Genomic DNA, 21664 nt, shown 5'->3' on the forward strand with positions numbered 1-21664 from the left:
CCCCCTCCCCAGCACCACCATCACGGCAGTCAGGTGGGCACAGCCTTCTGGTCACATCCACCCCTCCTCCCTGCCTCTCCCACACACTTTCTGAGCCACCGGTGGTGCCAAGGAGAAAGCTCCCTCCACTCCATGGACACATCTGTCCACTGAGGAGGCTTTCTGGTCTAACCCCAGAAGTCACTCTGAACTGGAATCGCTATCTGCCCAATTTCTGGACAGATGTACTGTGCAGTCATCAGTCACTCTCTGAGCAACTGTACATGTGCAGATTGATCTGTACATTTTTGAAGATCATTTATCTAAAGCAGTCTAAAGCAGTCTTTCCTTTTTTTTATCTTTTTCATTTTTTGGCTCTTTTTTAATATCTGAAAGGTGGCAACCTTGCTCTGACCACTGGTAGAGCCATGACAGAGAGTCCTGATAAGCTTTGAAATGTGTTTGTCTGCATTTTCTTTAGGAAGTAGCATGGAAGTAATTGCACAGTACAAAATGAAGGGAATTGGGTCAAGAAGAGTGGCAGAAGCAAAACGTTTATGTTTTAGGCCATAGGAGAGGGTAGTGTGATAGCGCCAGGCTGTACACTCAGAAGGAAACAGAGGGACACGATAGAAGAGCAAAATAAATGCAGTCATTCTAGAAATGCTTAATCCAACTTTCTGTGGCACATATTATCTTTTACTCTTCTGTCTGAAAGCAGTGGTTTTAGTGATATAATAAATACAAGGCATTCTTGGAGTACCAAATTGCCCCTCAGCCTGGAATAAGACCCTCAATGGGACAGCTGCTATACAGAGTAGGTGATTCCCCCTTCCCAAAATACTTTATGAATAAGACTAATAAGAATGGATTTTCAGGCATAGCTGCAAAATTAGAAAGAGGTCCTTATCACTTCCACCTGTCACGATCTCCAAAAGACAGGCAAAGTAGAGTCAGAGGAGGATAGTTAAGCACTGAGGTGCGAGAAGATCTTCGCTCCTGTGGAGCGTAAACTACAGTGTTAACCCCATAGCAGCAGCCCCACAGGCAGGGATAACACAGAAAATGTTGTTGCCGTGCAGCAAGGCAATACATACAGCAGAATCAGCAGATCATAAGTAAAACTCAGCTAGCACTGGAAATTAAAGAAATGTTAGAAGTGGAAAAGGCTGTGGACTTCACAGGACACTGGAAAAGCAGAGCCTGTGGGAACCGATGATAGAACCTAAGGAACATAATATGAAAATAAATAATGGTAGGGAACATTGACTGTGTTCATACTAGTAGGCCATGTAGGGCCAGGGTGCAGTCCCAAGCGGTGGCACGGCCACACACTTTGTTTAATTGTTAACATGATTGCTAACATGGTTTTGGCCTGCGTCACCTTCTGTGCTTCCAGACAGCATCTGGCCCTCGCTCAGGACCGGACTAAGGTCCCTTCCCCAAAGGCAGTCTGAATGTGGCAATACCCTGGTTTGAAGGAGGAACACGATGAGTGCACGGGTGCCAGCTGTGCCATGCCAGTTGGGCTCAGGACCAGTTGATGATCTGTGGTATTTACTAATATGGGCATAGTCACTGATGGCAAGAAAAGAGAGGGAGAGACAAAGGAGGTCTGAGGTTGAGGATCAGGTGAGAGAAAAGCGCACACAAGTTGGGCAAAGAGGGCAATATAAAGAAAAGATGTCCCAAGGTGCAAATGAGGAAGTGGTAGAAACAATTCAAGTTTTATAGTCTACTCCTTTGTTTGCACACTGCCTCTTTAGATTATTTTTTTTTAAGGTATGAACCAATCATCTCTGATCCAGGTTAGGTATATGCTCAAAGAAACTGTCATCTTTAATACCAAAATGCCAGAAAATACCATCCCCCGACTTGCTGAAATACTTCTGGATCTGTAGTAAATCCAAAACCTACAAGGTTATTATTTTTCTCTTCATTCAGTGTGAGAATGAGGAAGAGTGCAGAGACATCAAGAAGACTCACTTAGAGCGAGAGAGTTCTTCACGATTAGCTGCCTCTGCCCACAGCATCACAACAGCAAATCACTGCAATATGAATGAAAATAGGTAAGCATTTTCCTTCTTATTTACCGCTGAGTTGTACAACTAGTTGCAGTTTAATGCCGTGTGTTATTTTTTCCTTTAATAGGATTTATTTTTTAATTACCACATTTTATGTTGAAAAATTACCCATTGCATTCCCCTTATATCTGGTTTAATGAACAAGTTAGCTGCTCCTGACACATTTATATACTTGCATTTTTGTCCTATTGCACAAAGGAGTTGTGAGCTCAAGTGTGAGGCTCATGGAATCAGTAATTATATCTAGAGCAGTACAATTGTCCAAGACATATTCCCAAACACTGTTGTAGGTACCACTTCACATAGGCAACCATCTTACAGCCTTACAGTGTTATGAGTTTCAAACTTAAAGTTTGACTGTATAAATAAAGTTATCTGTAAGCTCTAAGAAAAAGATTGAGAAAAATATTCGTAACAATACCTGCAGTACTCAGTTCCAGAATATATTTGAGATCCAGTATTTTTGAGATTACAAGCAATCTATTCTGTGTAATTACTAAGTATTTTAGGACAAGGAACTCAGACTTTTAAAATAATGACATTTTCAAAGGATGCAGGGCATGAAGCAAATTATGAATATTTAACATTTCCTATTTGGCACAGTTTAGCAATGTCAGATCAATCATACTGAGCTTCTCTGGAGGCTTCCAGCAGTCAAACTTAGACATGCATCTTTTCAGAATTCCACTGCGTGCTGCTTAGCACATGCTGGTCATCAGTATCTAAAAAAAAAAAACATTTTCTGGTAGTATCAGGGTATCTCTTGGGGTGAAACTGCTAAAATTAGAGAATATTTGTATTTATTCTAGTAGGCTTTTCTATTGTACGCATCGCTGATGACTTTGAGCAATTCTTGTCATTAATACTGGAAAAAAATAATGGAGAAAACTAATACATATAGTGCTTATTCAAAAATATGCATTCAATTTCTTTGTCCTGACATGTCACATATGTTTCATAAAGTGAAAACAATACACAGAACAGTTTGTTTTACTGTGGGTGATTGCATGCAGGCATGCCATTCCTGTTACTGCAGTGTCTTATGTTTTACGTCGCATTCATTTTCAGAGAATAGCATGCCTGTCATAGCTTGCTATGTCACAGGGTTAATTCTGTGCTTCCTGGAAGCAGGACAATAATTTGTGTTTTGCTTGACGTTATATTCTGTACTCCTGGTAGCAACTGTACATTAAAGAAACAAAGAAGAAGGTCTTAAGTATATATTTGCCTCCTAATTCTTCCCTGGTCTGCCCTGCTTCCAAGGTGTTTCTGTGGTTTATGCTACCATAGGACGTGATACCAAATGCTAATATTCCCACAGCTGAGGATGAGCTACTGAAGCTGTAACTAAACCAGCAGTGCAAATCTCAGGGCCTCCTGTCCCTCTTGCAACCAGCAGCTGCTCATGCTGGCACATCACCCCTCCAGTTATGCCACCATAGCTACTTGGGAGGGTCATATGTAAATTCACTCAATAAACTTGCCTGAAACCAGAATTCTTTCTTTCCCTTTTTCTTTTTCTTTTTTTTTTCCCCGGGTTTATTTTTCAGCTCCCAGCAGAGCCACTCTGGCAGCTTTGTCAGCACAACTGAAGGCCAGCAGCATAGACAGGAGCAAAAACACTTTCAGACATGAGCATTTGGAATTACAGTCTGAAGTGCAGACTAAGCAAGGCCCCATTTATAAAGAAAGGCTGCAGTGTCAGGTAGAGTTATCCCAAATATCTTGTACCTATGTCAGGTACCACAGTCATAGAATCATAGAATCATTATGGTTGGAAGAGACCTTTAAGATGATCAAGTCCAACCGTTAACCTAGCACTGCCAAGTTACTACTAAACCATCCCCCTCAGCACCACATCTACCCATCTTTTAAGTACCTCCAGGGATGGTGACTCAACCACTTCCCTGGGCAGCCTGTTCCAATGCTTGATAACCCTTTCAGTGAAGAAATTTTTCCTGATACCAAATCTAAACCTGCCCAGCTTGAGGCCATTTTGTCTTGCCCTATTGCCTGTTACTTGGGAAAAGAGACCAACCTCCACCTCATTGATCTCACTGGGACAGTCTGCCTGATCCCAGCAGATGACAGCTCACTGCAGGTTGTTCTGCATGGCTTCTCAGTGTAAGATGGTTGCGCTGCTGCAGTTTGACTGCTCACAATACGTTTAGGTGGGCCCTATGCAATGTGCTAAAGGCTAGGTAGAAGGTCTGTAGCGCTATTAGAAATTGCAGCCACTCCTCACAAGCTCTGGGCCAAGCTTTTGAGGCTTGGGTACACTTCCAAAGAGCTATGGCTTCTGTTGCATGCTTTAGGCACACACTTTGACAGCGATGTATGAATATGGCTAGCCAAGCCATGGGTTTATGTTTGAAGAGAGGAAAGGAAATGACAGCATCAGCCTGCACATTCAAAATAGTGCTAAAGATCTTATTTTTCTTAGGGGGAGAAGAAGGGCACAGTTGTCCATCTTGCACACCCTGATTCTTGCTTTCATAAACAGCATTGGTCATTAAAGCAAAACAGTTGGTGTTGTGTTTTAAAGGTGCTACACTGTGGGAAACAGGAAAGGTTCTGAATTATGATTCATAGCTTCTTTCACAGCTAGTTTTTTAAAGACTTGCCAGATAAATGGACAAATGTATGATAAGAGCACATTTAATTAGCTCTGTTCCATGAAATTATGTGCAGAAATAAAGTATAGTTTGTACCATATTCTTTTTTGCGATTCCATTAAGTGTATACTGTCTGATACAGTAACTATAAAGTGAGAATTGTCCATAAAAAGTAATAGGCTGAATAAAGGGGAATGTGACAGGGAAAGGTATTGTGTTAAAATAGTCTGTCTGACCTTAATCACAGTTTTAGTCTTAATGCAAACTGTCTTCTTAAATAAAAACCTTTTATTTTGTGTGTGTTGCTTTAAGATTTTCACCGAAATATTTTCTTCAAATTAGTGCATCAGAAGTTTATTTCTGGGCATATTTTTATGGTCTGCCTGACTTCTCCTTGTCCAAAGCTTCTCCCAAATAAAAGAAAGCTGAAAATACTCTCTGTGTTTTAGCTTTCTTCTTCAGAAGACGGAGCAGCCCACATTTCTCTGCATCTACTGTTTGCATATGTTTCCTTTTGTCTGTGCTACCAGCCTATCTTTCTTTGTCTTCAAAATCTGTATTAGATTAGTTTAAACAGTGCTACCAAAGGCTGGGCATTGAGCACAAAGACAAGCCAGTCATCTTTAAACACATTTCCTGTTTTAGTTCACATATGGTTTTATTGCCATGGCTTATAAATTGTCACCTGTAATGGTGAAATAGGGCTCCATAACCTGAACTTACACTTCAGAGCCTAATCTTCGTCTCCAGCTATCCCTTAAGAAATGGTGAGCAAGTGGCCATTTATCTCTGTATTTTTTTTCGAGTACTCTGATACAGACTTTATATTAACTCCAGAATTACAATTTGCCTTGAAGGGAAAGAGGAGAAACATGATACAAATTTGTAAATGAACTCTTGGTCCCAATACTGTAAGCTTGTTTCCAGATACCAATAGACTTTATCCTGCCAGCATGTTTTAAATTCAAAGTTTTGGTAATACATAAAACATTTACCTTTCTCAAAGCCAGCTTTGTGACACTCCATTACTGTAATTTCCATTTCCAGCTTGGCAATACCAATAAATAAAAATGAGAAAATGCTTCGGTCACCCGTCTCTCCCCTCTCTGATGCATCAAAACACAAATACTCCAACGATGATTTAACTTCCTCCAGCAGACCTAATGGCAGCAGTCTATTACCTTCCATCTCCTCCAGCAAAAAACATAAGGGTGAAATCCAGTCGCAGCCACATCCCGGAGACTTAAATGTAAGTTTATACTGTTGTTCACGATGTAAAGCCTAGCTGTATATTTTTCACTTTGTATTGCAGTCTGTGATGGTTTTGCAGAATGTTATGCAAAAAAAATTGTAATAATAAATGTTGTATTGTAAGTTCAGTTTTTCTGGTTCGGAGTTGAGCAAGGTACAGCAGAGAGGAAAGAGGGCAGGCTGTAAAACGGGCAAATAACAAAGGCTACATAAACAAAAAGTAAAAGCTAATGGCCCAAAACAAATGGCTTTTGGCCTCCAGAGTATTGCTTGGGTATGGTGCAAGCCCTCTACATCCAGAAGTGTGTGCATAAGGCCTCTACTGTATAAGCCTTCTACTCAGCCGCTGCCTCAATGTGAGTGTGCCTGCAGACAAGTTCAAAGAATCATAGAATAGTTTGGGTTGGAAGGGACCTTTAAAGGTCATCTAGTCCAAGCCCCCTGCAACGAACAGGGATATCTTCAACTAGATCAGGTTGCTCAGAGCCCCATCCAACCTGACGTTGAATGTTTCCAGCGACAGGAAAAACATTCTCCTATATGTCTTACAGCCAACTTTCTCAGACACTTCTTACTTTTGACACTGGTGAACAGCTTAGCACCAGCCACACAACTCAGCTCCATCAGAGCCCAGGTATTCTGATACTGATCAGAGAGTCTTGCTCACACTAAATGTGTCCAGAGCACGCTTCCAGATAAGGCTGTATCACTACAGCATGTGGTAGCCACTGCCTTTAGAGCACAGAGAGAGAAAAGTAGATGCTGCCCCCATTTATGTGTGAGTTCTTTGATTAGGATGCTGGAGTAAAAAGCCTGTTAGCTCATCTAATTAAGGGAATTCACATCGTTTTCTCTCTTACCTCTCAAAATCAAACCCTACCCTCCAGCCTAAAGGACACTGCCAATAGAAGATCAAGGGCAGAATATTATGTCCTCCTCCCTTTGAAGCTGTTCTGCTTTGTGTGAAATACCTAGAAGAAGCAATTTGGGTACCATCATGTTGATGTCCGCTGCTGGAGCATCTAGTCAAGCTGTTAAGGCACTCTGCTGCTGCTAGAAAGGCCCGTGCTCCTCTCCTTGCTACAAAAGCTGTTTATATATTTTATTCTATATCTATTTGTTGTATCTGTTATTTGATGCATAAGAGCCTTCAAAAGTCTAAGTGTCTAAGCAGCTTTCAGGAAAACAAACTACCTGAGTTGTAGCAGTGGTCTCTTCCAGACACTTCTGCTGTGAGCATAACTAACCCCCCAGTGTATGTTAAGTATATATGTATATACTTGAATATGTTTATTTTTTGAGAGTGGAGGGGGAAGTAGTAACTATAATCTTACTCTTGGACACATTTTAAAAAACAAGTTATCATAAATTGTGTGTTTCAAGGATATCTCACAGATGCTTTTGGTAAATTGCAATAAAATTAATTACATAGAAATATTCCAATAAAAAGGAATTTTAACATATCATAGTCATTCACTTATTTTTTCATTAATTAAGTGTAAATTTTTTAACACTTTAACTTCAAAAACATACGTTTAGAGGTTTATAACCCATTCAGAATAATAATGATACGATTCTTCACTGGGTATCTTGAAAACAATTTAAATTCCTTCACAGGCAAATGTGCTGGAAATCAAAAGTAAAAGGTGATTGCTTTATGATCCACACCCTTAGCAAATGCATTTCACTGAGATTTTCTGCATAGCCTAGCATTGCACCATTTGGTCAACATTTTAACAACCTTTGCAATAAAATTCTTATGTATCCTGTTATTCATCTGAAAACTTTAGCCTGCTGAACTGATCTGGATGTGCCATACAGAAGATGAGAGCTCATGAACTATAAATGTTAAAGTTAGCTTTCTTTTATCACATCTTCCCACCTGGCACCTAACTTTATGCCCAAGTGGTCCTTCGGATTTCTGTCAGAGACCTCAAGCCAGGGAGTGGCTTTTATCCATTTGAGTTTTTAGTCCATTTCCCTGTTGTGTTTCTGTCTGTCACCTGATGGAGAAAGAACAGTGTTTTCTGGCAGTGGTTATCAACCAAAAGCAATCATCTGGGGCCCTCTGCTTTGCACTGTACCAGTGTGTGGTAGCCCACACAGCAAGTCACTCGTAGGACAAAGGGCTCATGAGGCCACGTGAAGAACAGGACTACAGCTGAAGAAATGCATGAGACCCTGCCAAAAGGCATGTTCTTCTACTGTGGGCAGACCAGTGATCTTTCAAGCTGATCAGGGACCTACAGCAGAAAGAAAATGGGGCCTTGGGCAACAAATTTATACCACACAGGCACATCAGCAGTGCAGTGTGAAATGAGTCAAAAAAGTGAGCCTTGCTCTCCCAAGGCAAGCTACTGCCCATGACAGTTACAATGCTAGTTTGGAAGCTGAAGACTAGAGACATAACTTGATCTTCTAAATGACCACAACAGATCTATTCTTTAATAATTTAATAATTTAACTTACTGTCTTTCAGAGTGTTTTTATAGTTACTAATAATTCAGCTCCATTTCTTCTGCATATCGCATTGAAACTCGAGCCCTTTATAAAGTGCTTTGAGCAGTATCTGTGAATTTGTGGCTATCATCAGTGGCAGCATAGTTATAAATACTCCACGATGAAACAGGAGGAAAACTAACTGCCAATTTACAACAAAATGCAAAGATGCTCTATTGTTTATTAGTTGCTTTTTTGAAGTTAGTAGCCTATTCCTCAGTGTCTTCTCTGTTGTCTTTTGTCTAGAAAGCAATTCACATCAATTCAGAAAATGTTCTCTGCAATAAGCCCCAGTCCCAAACAGAGTCTTGGTCACCTCTGTCCAGCACACCCAGGGACTGCAGAAGGACAAAGCTTATCTTTGATGATATGTAAGTACAGATGACTTTAAAATAAAGAAAACAATGTTGTTTGCTACATTTAAAAACAGAAAAATGCAATTTATCCAACTGGAGCTGAATCATGGCCAGAAGTATTATAGCAATGCTGTACATTGAGCCATGAATGAGACGTACTGTATAAACTCTTTAATTTTTTATCATACATTAGGCCTCCATTCATCAGGGAGCAGTGAGAACTGGCTGTTCCATAAAGGACAGGGAGCCAGGACCAAGGGGCAGAACGTGTGTGACAGGGCAGGGGCTGTGCCAGCTGGGGGTCCGGTCCCAGAACACCCAAGCAAAGGGAGCAGGGCAGGCCCAAGGGTGAAGTCAGGTTCAACCAAGAGCCTACAACCTCGGGCAAGTCCATGGTGATGAGGCAGGTCCAAGGTCAGGCCTGGAAGTCAGGTCAGGATCAGGTCCAGCGAGGCTCAGACATAGCCCGGTGACTGCCAGGCATGCATAGTGATGAAGCAGCTCTGAGCTCCAGCCAGGAAGACAGTCCCCAGGTCAGGGTCCAGATCAATGGGGGCCGTGGCTGGGCACAATTGTGGCTGTGAAAGGCTGAAGACAGGCAGACTTACAATGAGTTGGACAAGGAGTGAAGGCCCAGACCTGAGATTAAGTGGATTTCTTGAGACCATGGTCAGAGCGGGGAGGCCCCACATGAGGGGCGTTAGGACCATTAAGACTTTATTAGTACCCTTGGGGCTCTGTCATTAATTATGCACACATCAGACTATTAATAAATACAGAACCATAGCAAGGTGGGATGAGAGGGGCACGCTACTTGGAGCAAGAGGGGAGAGGACATATGGGAGCCTTGCATCCCTGGACTTTGACAGCTGCTGCTGTTGTTGCTACTGCCACTTAGATAAAGGTATCACAAAGGAGTAGGAAGCAGCAATGGTTAGCACAAGTACCTGGAGGGATACCTGGCCCTACCCACGTCCATTACATCCTTCAAACATCCCTTGCTGTCCTCCTCTGAAAATAATTTAAGCTTGTAATTGTCTTCCTTTTCTTTTCGGTAAATTAAAATTGCTGGTTTGTTTCCCAAGGTCATTTAGGATGTGGTATTATTTAGATAAGGTATAAAGGTGAAACTGAAGGTTGAAATCCTAGTATCTAGAAAACACAGATTCTTTTTGTCTGGTAATGTTCTGGTCTGAAAATACTGATTTTTTTCTGGCTAGTGTAGAAGAGGTTCTGTTCAAGCTATGCCTCAGACTGCCTGGAGCTCTGTAAGTTGTGTGACCTCGACATGCCTTTGGTACTCCCAGACTTTCACCCACAACTTCTCTAACTCTTTCATACCAAATGAAACCCTGGGATAACAGCCTTGTTTCCTCAGGAACTGCTTTCTACCAAAACTTGGATTATTATTATTGTTGTTGTTATTATTGAATATTATACAATTTTATAATACAATATTATATAATTATATATCATTATTATTAATAATAATAATAGTGGTTGTAAGGTTTGTTCACACTACCTGGTCTCAGGGACAACTAGAGGGACAGCAGCCTCTCATAAAGAGAATCCATGTTTCCTGCTGTAAGGTGTAAATAATTCCCATAGACTTCAAAAGGATGTAACTGTTTTGTATGTCAAGAAGAGAAGGCTGGTGAGATTAATTTCTGTGTGTAATCATGGCAGGCATAAGGAGATGTAAGTTGAATAAATGTAATCAATTTTTCTGCCCATTGCAGAGAAAACTCTCCCCTGCATATATATCCTTATTTTCCCTCTGTCTCCACTTCTCTCCATGCTTTTAACTCTTCCAGTACATTTATTCAGTAGTCTCCACTGAGGAAATTTGAAACTGTTTGGAAGTACTGCCTAACTCTTCATATCTCTTCAAATGCTTTATCGTCTATAATTTACTTGCGACTGTTCCATTTTTCTGCAGTTTAAACATGTACATACATGCCAGAAAGGTATCAGTGTGCCTGATAAAAGTAGAAATTGTAGGACGTGCTCATCTGTTTGGATTAGAAAAAATACCATCAGAAACAGCTACAACAGAACTATTGTGTCTTCATCTGATTTTCCCTCAAGATGCTGACAAAAAAAAAAAAACAAACAGGGGAACTTGTTTTGGTTTTACCCTAGAATACCGTCAAAGGAAAACTGCTTTTTTCACCATCTCTGTCATCTACGAGGCTTTTATCACTTGCTTTCTCCATTAGTGATACGTGTGATTTCTCTGGCAGGCATCTTCAATAAAACTGTTTCACCTTTTCAGAGAGAGATACAGTTAAGCTGTTCCTGTATAGTGCCTTCCATGTAGAATGTCCCCAAGGAACTTGTGGCCCATTAAAAAAAGCAATCTAAAAAGCCAGACAAGACAAAACACAGAACCAAATATGTCTTAATTTGCCCTTAAAAAACAGAAATGGTTAAATGCCTGTTGTGCTAACTAGAGGAGGGAGATTTTCATGTACTACAGCTGTCATCCACAACCTGTATCTAGGAAACACCAGCAGAATACCAGCTATACTAGACCTTGATTCTGAAATTACTGTGCAGAGAAGTCACTGAAATGTAGCAGATTAGACTGGCTGCAAATGTTAAATGTCAACAAATTTGACTCACATGTTAGAAGGATCAAATTAAACATGGCAGCCAGCGTCTTTCCAATTCATATATTACCAGAGCAGAGGATTTGAAGAAGTGTAATACACTAGGTCTGAAATTATGTAGTAATCTTAATGGTAGCATTTGTCCAAAATTATGCCTATGAAGTATTTCATCTCATAATCCATGAAATTCTGAATTACTGTAATCCAGCTATGGCTTTAAAGTCTTCCTTTTAATCAGACTCTATAGTTTTTAAGAGACTAAATCCCTTATATTTGATTTAAAACAACAACTAATTTTTTTGACCAATCAGTGTCTCTTTGTTTTATTCTCAATTTATTTTCTCTAGATCATTGACAACAGCTGTCACTAGCAATAAATCGGAACACAAGTAGGTCAATAAAAAGTATATCTCGCTTGGCAGAGTGCTGTATACACATACATTGCAACATAAAAGTAAATACAGCTAACAGTCTTCAAAAGGCAGGAAAAAACCTACTTCCCCTGTTCTAAGTATGCTTCAAGGTACCCAGCATGCCACATGTATAAGTGACATCAGTGCTGTTTCCAGTATTAATTCTTAACAAGATTTCCTGGATTTTGGGCCGTTTCTGGCTCTATGAAGAGAACATTTTCAAGGCTACATAGTAATGCTTCAAGCCAAATTCAGTCCCGCTGTAATTTCACTGAATGACAGAATTCCCAATAACCACATTTAGGAACAAAGTCTATTGTCCTTGAAATGATAAGCACAGACATGCTGTGGGTGCCCGAGGGCACAGTCCCACACCCTCTGCAAAATACTGCATGTGTGGTATAAAAAAAAGTGAGAGCCTACCCGGTTTCCCAGTTTTTCTTATTGCTAAATCAGAACATGCTTCTCAGGATTATTTTCTCACTTGCATTGTGGGTTACCCTTTCAAACTTGGGGTGTGGGTTTTCTTCACTTGCATTTATATTCCATTTTTCTGGCCTGATAGGAACAAGATGATACATCTTCTTCACCTTTTTGTTTTTAGTTCCAGTTTTCTTGAATGTTTGATCCACCTTTATGGATTTAGTTGCTATACACACCCATCAGCTTTACGTTGTCCAAGGGACATGTCGTGCTGTGAGATAGCATTCTTGTGTTTGTTTGTCAACCAATAAACCATATGCACAGAAAATATTCAACCTATAAAGATGTTATACATAGAGCTCATAAAGAGCTCAATGGATAGCTTCTTGGCACATCTCTTTGTTTTGGCTTGAACCCCAACTCTCTCATTTTCAGTCTCCTCTTCCTTGTTGTTCTGCCTCGGAGTGGAAAGAAGAAGGTGCTCTTGGGCTGTGACTCCCATGCAACATCTGGAAGTCATCTCACTTTGCATTGCTGAAAATGCCTCAAGGACTCCCAGTCTTCCGAAGTATCAAAGACACTTCTGTAGTGCTGAGCACATCCTCAGGAGCACAGTTAAGGAACAGAGCTTGGCTCCTGTTCCTTCTCATCAGCAATCTAAAAAATCACTGGTCAGATAGACCAATATCTATTTCACTAAGTTCCTCATAATTCGTATGCTTACTTTGGACTGCTACCAGTTTCTTGGCTTTGGGAGATTTCAAGACTTCATCTGACCATCTCAGTCTTCCTCTCCTATCCTTCTTACTTGCAGCACTGAATTTTCTTGTGCGTACAGTGCTATCATGGTTTCATCTGGGATGAAATTGGCCTTCTTGCTAGCAGCTGGTATAGTGCTATGTATTGGATTTTACATGAGAATAGTGTTGGTACAGCATTGATGTTTTTGGTTGTTGTTAAGCAGTCAAGGCCTTTTCTGCTCCTCACACCGCCCCACCAGCAAGGAGGCTTGGAGGGCACAAGAAGTTGGGATGAGACACAGCAGGGACAGCTGACCTCAACTGACTAAAGGGATATTCCATGCCATATCACGTTGTGCTCAGTATATAAAGTTGGGGGAAGAAGGAGGAAGTGGGGGAAATATTTGGAATGATGGCATTTGTCTTCCCTAGTAACCATTATACATGATGGAGCCGTCCTTTCCTGGAGATGGCTGAACACCTGCATGTCAATGGGAAGCGGGGAATAAATTCCCTGATTTGCTTTGCTTGTGTGCACGGCTTTTGCACTTCCTATTAGTCTGTCTTTATCTCAACACATGAGTTTTCTCCCTTTTACTGATTCTCTTCTTCATCCCAACTGGGGAGAGTGAGCAAACAGCTGAGTGGTCCTACTTGCTGGCTGGGGTTAAACCATGACAATTGCCCATGAAAGAATAACATTAGACTATTGGACAGCAAACATTGCCTCCCATGATTAGAAAATTAAGCTGCCTGCTCTCTGCAAGACCACCTACCCCCTTTCTTTTTAGGGACGCTTTGTGAGAGCTTGGTCTGGTCGGAAATAGATGCTTAATCAGCTCTAGCAGAAGATTCTCAGAGAATAAAGAATTTATAGCCCCTATTCCCTGTTGCCAAAGAAAACCCAGGTCTGTGGACTGCATTTGAACTTAAAAGCTACATCTATGCCCCTCCTCTGTTCCTATGACCAAGTGGTCCAGCACTGCTTATGTTTATGTGATTAAACTGTCTTCACTCCCCCAAAAAAAACACTCGTTGCCTCCTGAGAACAGTCCCTGGCCTGTGCTGTGCCCCAGCTGTGCCCAGGCATTGTCTGGGACTGAGCTCAAAACTATGCCAGGGAGAGTAGCAGCAATTAAACAGCATGGATGATCAAACGATAGAGCTGGTATCTTTGCCCTGCTTACTTCACTTGCACAAACATAGCCAAGGAATGGTTCTGTTGACAGACTCAGATTTGAAATAGTCTCTGATAATTTTGCCACTCAGGAAAGAGGATTTGTTTGCATCAGTTGATTTTGATGTGCCTTTGTCTCACTCTACAGCTTGACTAGAAAACAATTGGATTTTACATGAGAATAGTGTTGGTACAGCATTGATGTTTTTGGTTGTTGTTAAGCAGTCAAGGCCTTTTCTGCTCCTCACACCGCCCCACCAGCAAGGAGGCTTGGAGGGCACAAGAAGATGGGATGAGACACAGCAGGGACAGCTGACCTCAACTGACTAAAGGGATATTCCATGCCATATCACGTTGTGCTCAGTATATAAAGTTGGGGGAAGAAGGAGGAAGTGGGGGAAATATTTGGAATGATGGCATTTGTCTTCCCTAGTAACCATTATACATGATGGAGCCGTCCTTTCCTGGAGATGGCTGAACACCTGCATGTCAATGGGAAGCGGGGAATAAATTCCCTGATTTGCTTTGCTTGTGTGCACGGCTTTTGCACTTCCTATTAGTCTGTCTTTATCTCAACACATGAGTTTTCTCCCTTTTACTGATTGTCTCCTTCATCCCAACTGGGGAGAGTGAGCAAACAGCTGTGTGGTCCTACTTGCTGGCTGAGGTTAAACAATGACAATTGCCCATGAGAGAATAACATTAGACTATTGGACAGCAAACATTGCCCATGAAAGAATAACATTAGACTATTGGACAGCAAACATTGCCTCCCATGATTAGAAAATTAAGCTGCCTGCTCTCTGCAAGACCACCTACCCCCTTTCTTTTTAGGGACGCTTTGTGAGAGCTTGGTCTGAAATTGGCCTTCTTGCTAGCAGCTGGTATAGTGCTATGTATTGGATTTTACATGAGAATAGTGTTGGTACAGCATTGATGTTTTTGGTTGTTGTTAAGCAGTCAAGGCCTTTTCTGCTCCTCACACCACCCCACCAGCAAGGAGGCTTGGAGGGCACAAGAAGATGGGATGAGACACAGCAGGGACAGCTGACCTCAACTGACTAAAGGGATATTCCATGCCATATCACGTTGTGCTCAGTATATAAAGTTGGGGGAAGAAGGAGGAAGTGGGGGAAATATTTGGAATGATGGCATTTGTCTTCCCTAGTAACCATTATACATGATGGAGCCGTCCTTTCCTGGAGATGGCTGAACACCTGCATGTCAATGGGAAGCGGGGAATAAATTCCCTGATTTGCTTTGCTTGTGTGCACGGCTTTTGCACTTCCTATTAGTCTGTCTTTATCTCAACACATGAGTTTTCTCCAAGAAGTTGGGATGAGACACAGCAGGGACAGCTGACCTCAACTGACTAAAGGGATATTCCATGCCATATCACGTTGTGCTCAGTATATAAAGTTGGGGGAAGAAGGAGGAAGTGGGGGAAATATTTGGAATGATGGCATTTGTCTTCCCTAGTAACCATTATACATGATGGAGCCGTCCTTTCCTGGAGATGGCTGAACACCTGCATGTCAATGGGAAGCGGGGAATAAATTCCCTGATTTGCTTTGCTTGTGTGCACGGCTTTTGCACTTCCTATTAGTCTGTCTTTATCTCAACACATGAGTTTTCTCCCTTTTACTGATTCTCTTCTTCATCCCAACTGGGGAGAGTGAGCAAACAGCTGAGTGGTCCTACTTGCTGGCTGGGGTTAAACCATGACAATTGCCCATGAAAGAATAACATTAGACTATTGGACAGCAAACATTGCCTCCCATGATTAGAAAATTAAGCTGCCTGCTCTCTGCAAGACCACCTACCCCCTTTCTTTTTAGGGATCCTTTGTGAGAGCTTGGTCTGGTGGGAAATAGATGCTTAATCAGCTCTAGCAGAAGATTCTCAGAGAGTAAAGATTTACAGCCGCTATTCCCTGTTGTCAAAGAAAACCCAGGTCTGTGGACTGCATTTGAACTTAAAAGCTACATCCATAAAGAATTTATAGCCCCTATTCCCTGTTGCCAAAGAAAACCCAGGTCTGTGGACTGCATTTGAACTTAAAAGCTACATCCATGCCCCTCCTCTGTTCCTATGACCAAGTGGTCCAGCACTGCTTATGTTTATATGATTAAACTGTCTTCACTCCCCCAAAAAACCACTCGTTGCCTCCTGAGAACAGTCCCTGGCCTGTCCTGTGCCCCACGTGTGCCCAGGCATTGTCTGGGACTGAGCTCAAAACTATGCCAGGGAGAGTAGCAGCAATTAAACAGCATGGATGATCAAACGATAGAGCTGGTATCTTTGCCCTGCTTACTTCACTTGCACAAACATAGCCAAGGAATGGTTCTGTTGACAGACTCAGATTTGAAATAGTCTCTGATAATTTTGCCACTCAGGAAAGAGGATTTGTTTGCATCAGTTGATTTTGATGTGCCTTTGTCTCACTCTACAGCTTGACTAGAAAACATTTTTAGTCCACAATGAATCGTAACATGAATCCTACTGAATAGGAGGAAATCTCATCTAACCTCCCATTCTACCACACTTCTGGTACCTGGCAGAGCTTGTTTTCCTCAGGTTTGATGGCAAACATTGGTTTCATCTCAAAAAGCTAAAGTCCATCTTAGTGCAACTCAGGGTTTGTCTTCTTCTGCTGGATCACAGAGCAGTGTGGGCTTTCATCACCTTCAATACCAGGATTCACATGTGTGGCATGTAAGAGATATTCTAGTGCCTCTGTTTGCATCTTAATTCCTAAGTCAGCTTTGCTGCCCCTGTGGCCATGGAAAATATCGTTATATACATTTTAAGAATGTGTTTCAAGTCCATCTTCCACAATATAATTACCCAGAAGTTTCCCTTTTGGACTAGAAGGCCCGAGGGTGCAAAGGTTGTGATCCCTCAATGAAACATGGGAGCTTTCCTGATCATTCCTACAACATATAAAGGATATCTTCCAGTGACAACAAACCACACTAACAAATGATCGTAACCACTTTAACCTGGAGAATCACAGGTAGACTGTCCAAACTCATTTTTAGCCTGGGAGTACCTTGTTCATCTTGAGAACCAACGACTCGTGGAGCTGGAGAGGGGCTGTGATGACTTAATGCAGATGAGGAATATGAATTCCTAAAATGCCTACCAGATGCTTTCCTGGTCTCCTAGTGACTGATAATGATTTCTTTCAAATCCTATGATTATTGAAGTTTCTTAGACAGGCATTGCAGAACAGAGCCCTGGGCAGAGTCTTTGGTTCAGGATTGCCTGGTCCTTTCAGTGTAGATACCCCATTCATTGAGTCAGCTTTCAGATGTACTGTCACTCAGCAGTTTCACCCACACCTTGGCTTCTCACTCATCAGAGCTGGGAGCATCAGAGCTGGCTGCCAGGTAGTCCCTCTCCCAGAAAGATCTTTCTGCCTTTGATTCCAGCTGCCTCTTGAGAATTCATGATATTTTAAAACAATATAGATCTGGACTGCTGTGATCTGCCCTCTCTCCCCGGGTGTGATTGTAAAGGCTTTCACCCCACTTTTGACTGAAATTAGTTGATTTCAGAATATCTGTTTAACATACATTGAATAAGACACAATTTTAGTTTATCTGCAAGGATGTAGTGTTTTCTCCCTCTGCTTTTAATGCAGGAGTTCGAGTCCCTATTGTTAATACTTCTTTCATTCCTCTCTCTTCCCTTGTACACTTTGCCCTTGCATGTTTTAGTCTAGATATTGATTTCACACGGGTATATTTAAGCCATGAATCTGGGTCATGCCCAGGAATTTGTAGTAGATTTTGACTCTTTCTCATGGTCTCTTGTATTTCACTCCATTGACATCATTAGTCTGGGGTTTTTTGCATTTTTGCCAAAATAGGAATCCCCACTTATTTTATCCTTCTTCATTTCATTTAAATTAGGTGCTAGGCTTTAATTTCATCTGCTATTTTTCACGACAGTAACTCCCTCTCTAGGTATCTGTAGTATTCAGCTATTCAGCTAATCTAAGCTATTGACCTTGTTATACTAAACCCAACAAGATAGCAGTTTTGTAGTTGTGTGATTGAGTAAATTTTTCTTACATTTGGCCTGAATCCTTTGTTCCCATCTTTCTGAAATGCCTGTAGCACTATCATTTAAATGGGTCACAAATACTCTCTTTGCCCTCTCCACTTGTATGCTCCCCTGCTGACCTTCCTAGACCTGCTGGGTCTGCCATCTCGTGAGCATGAGACTCCCATAACTGGGCGCCCACCTGGTGCAATGCCATGGGCTCTCCCCTACCCTCTGTGCCATCATGTGTGCCGTGCCCCAGACATATCATTGACCTGTCACATAAAACAGCACTTATTTTAAGTTGTGGGATTGGCAGGAGGCCATGATACATCAGGGGAGAACACTGTTTTGTATAGTAATGCCTGCTCATCTCTATCCTTTATCCCCAAGGTGACCACCTTTATCTGTGGCCCAACATGTCAGACGTGCTCCTGACACATACCCCAGCAAATAGGGAGGGCCATATACACCTACCTTGCACTTTACATGGTTCTCTTGCTCTTAAAACATTTTCCTCTCTTCTTGGACTGAAAATTCGGGGCCTACTGGCACAGCTTCAAAACTGGACATGGGCTAATCCTGCCTACGCCGGTTTCTTCTGATTTGCCCCTAGCTTTGATCAAATTTTAAAGACGCTCAGTTTGCTGTTCTGCTGCTTTCCAGCACACCCACCTTTTTTAGGGTCTAGATTACTCAAGTTGTGAAGCTGGTCCTATATTTAGAATTATGATTTAAGCTGCTTTTATTGCATGCAATTGTAGTACATTGAGGAAGTACTAGTTTGTTTTTTTATAACACTTCAGCAGCATTATCTCTGAAGGGTATTAAAATATGCACTTGGCTACATTTATGATGTTTAATTGAACTTTTATTAGGTTTTTTTAATATATCCTCATAAAGCACCATACCCCAGTAAGAAATAATGTACAAGTGGTAGATTATGTAAATGAAGCAGAAAATGCTATAGTTTAGTATTTAGTTCATATAAAATATAAAAATTAGATGAAAAATGTGTTTTTGAATGCAGTTATAATTAAAATTGTATATTGGAGTCTAAGCTACACCGTACTCTGTAAATACCAGCGGTTGCTCAGAGTTCCAAGGAGATTATGTTGCAGTAGATGCTGATAAATTACTGTACGAAGTAAGGCTTTTATTGATTCACTTTGTTTGATTCTCTTCCCTTTTTTTTTACTGCATGAGTTTACATTTTTGCAATTATCTGCTAAACTGGAGTAAATTAAATTCAGAGAAGGCAGCAAAAGACAAAGGTGGCAGAGATGTGCTATAATGGCGTAGAGCTAAATAGGATGAGAGAAATATATACACACACAAGCATTTCACCTGGGTAATGGTAACACCACTCTTAGGAGCTCAACAGCCTGGAAATTGTGAAAGGCTGCTCATGGAAGGGGAGTAATTACGATGCCCGCAGCCATCTCGCCTCACGCTGGGATCCCGCGCCACATAACGAGCAACGGCAACGCCGCCTTTCCTGCTGGTTTTCAACAAGCTCCCAGCCAAAGCGGTGGCAAGGCGAGGGAGAGAAATTCGGGACAGTAGCGGATTGTTTGATGAATTTCATCCCAGATTCAGCCACAGCCGTGCTACTGAGGCTGCCCTTGTCAAAGTCATAAACGGTTTGAATGCCGCTGCTGAAAAGGAAGCCTGGCCTTGTTTGTACTATCAGATCTAGCTGTGGGGGGGTTATTCTGTAAAAGGCTGGATTCTGTTGCAGTGCCTAGGTGACTGGCTCGCGTTGACTGAGAATGCGTTGAAATGGTTCCAGCGGTACTTGATTGCTTTCCCCAATCAACATAGTAGGGTAAATTCTCCTCGAGAGCAGCCAGTTTCACATAATGACACTTGATCCCAGGGAGAATTCACCAGCGGCCTGACTTAGTTGGCACTGATGCTTTACGCTCTTTCTCTGGCCTTTCAGAGAGATATATGAGATGCATTAGAGCAGTGTATTAGAACTCCTTTTTGGCTTTGTTGAAGAGGACTGTATTTCCAAATGTACCAACAATCAGATATCAGAAACAAAAGACTTTCTTGTGCAGTCAAGATTATTAATAGAGATAAAACACTTGTTTGTACCTGTTAATTTGAAGTCAGACTTGGTTTTAATTTTATTTTTTTTTTAAAGAGGCCTGAATTCTGTTTGTAAATCGGGAGTGACAGTGCTGACACCAATAGATACGTACAGTTGTAAATAACTTAAGAGAAGAATCTGACTCAATTGTCTGAAAACCAGAAGTCAGTGAATAACTTTCTGTGGGACTTAAGTTTACATTCATGACCAGTAAGCCTAACAAAGAGACTCCAGTGCTTCTTCTGCTACTCACACCCACTCCAGTCCAACCAGTAGTCTGGAACCATTCTAATCCTGTAGAAATTTACTCTATTATCTGTCTTCTCAGGCTGTAGCAAGGCTGTGATCTTCAGAGGGATTCCAAACTTTAGACCAAAGACCTGAAAAGGGGTTTAGCCACAGATCTTTCTGAATTTCTGAATCAGTGGGAAAATAGATTTGCTTCTCCTCAAGATGTCTCTCATCAATAACGTAGTATTTGAAATTGATATCCAATGAGATTACCTGCAAATTCTTCAGTCTGAGACTATCACCAATGTAACTAAATAGGCCAAGCTGTAACAGATATGGGTTCTCAGTCACTGTAACTTAAGAGTCTATAAAATGAGAATATGATTAGCAATTTTTTTGTGATATGAAATGTTCAGTGTGCAAAAGAACTATCCTGAGTAATTAATTTATGCATCAGTTTTGTCATGCGTCTTTATATATCCATGAGCTGAGGTAACCTGTTATCTTCGAGGAGCCTGCAGAAGAGGGTTTTTTTCTGTTTTTTTTACTTCATGACATAATAATTTAAACTAGTATACCGGATTTAAAAAGACAAATTATGTTCATGTGCAGTGGGAATCTAAACAAAACTGAATTTGAAACCTTTCTTTTTCATCAAAGAATTAGAAAATAATTAAATCCAAGCATATCCTTATTTTGTTACTAAAATGATATAAGTGTATGCAATGTACATAAGCATACATTAAATCTACAGGACATTTCAGATTTCCATTTTCACCCAACATGCAGGCTAGTAATCCGAATAGGAAGTTTATTAAGATGTAGTGATAAATTGAAGAATAGTATTTAATACATGGCATAAAGAGATCAGAATTTGACTTGGGGTGTTTATTAACACTGTTGAACAAGCTCTGTTTAAGAAACTAGAAGAAAACATACGCTATCCATTTTTTCCTATTGAATCTTAATTTCTGTTGAGGCACCATCCCTGGAAGTGTTAAAAAGACAGGTTGACATGGTCCTCAGGAATATGGTTTAGTGGTGTGGGTTTTTTTGGGCTTTGTGGTGTGTGGGTTGGTTGGTTGGTTGGTTGTGTTTGGTTTTTGTTTTTTTGTTTTTTTTTTAATCAGAGTTAG

At 41.1% G+C, this 21664-nt stretch overlaps 1 protein-coding gene across 1 annotated transcript in view; it reads left to right on the forward strand.

Moving 5' to 3' along the window:
* Positions 1–21664, forward strand: part of AFF3 (AF4/FMR2 family member 3) — a 296657-nt gene that overhangs the window by 253978 nt on the left and 21015 nt on the right. The window contains exons 13-15 of the mRNA XM_014960165.1: positions 1924–2048; positions 5726–5927; positions 8675–8799. Coding sequence (XP_014815651.1) covers positions 1924–2048; positions 5726–5927; positions 8675–8799 — 452 coding nt within the window. The remainder of the gene's footprint in view (positions 1–1923; positions 2049–5725; positions 5928–8674; positions 8800–21664) is intronic.

The sequence above is a fragment of the Calidris pugnax genome, unplaced genomic scaffold (genome assembly GCF_001431845.1).
Source record: "Calidris pugnax isolate Ruff unplaced genomic scaffold, ASM143184v1 scaffold188, whole genome shotgun sequence".
In the NCBI taxonomy this organism is placed as follows: Eukaryota; Metazoa; Chordata; class Aves; order Charadriiformes; family Scolopacidae; genus Calidris; species Calidris pugnax.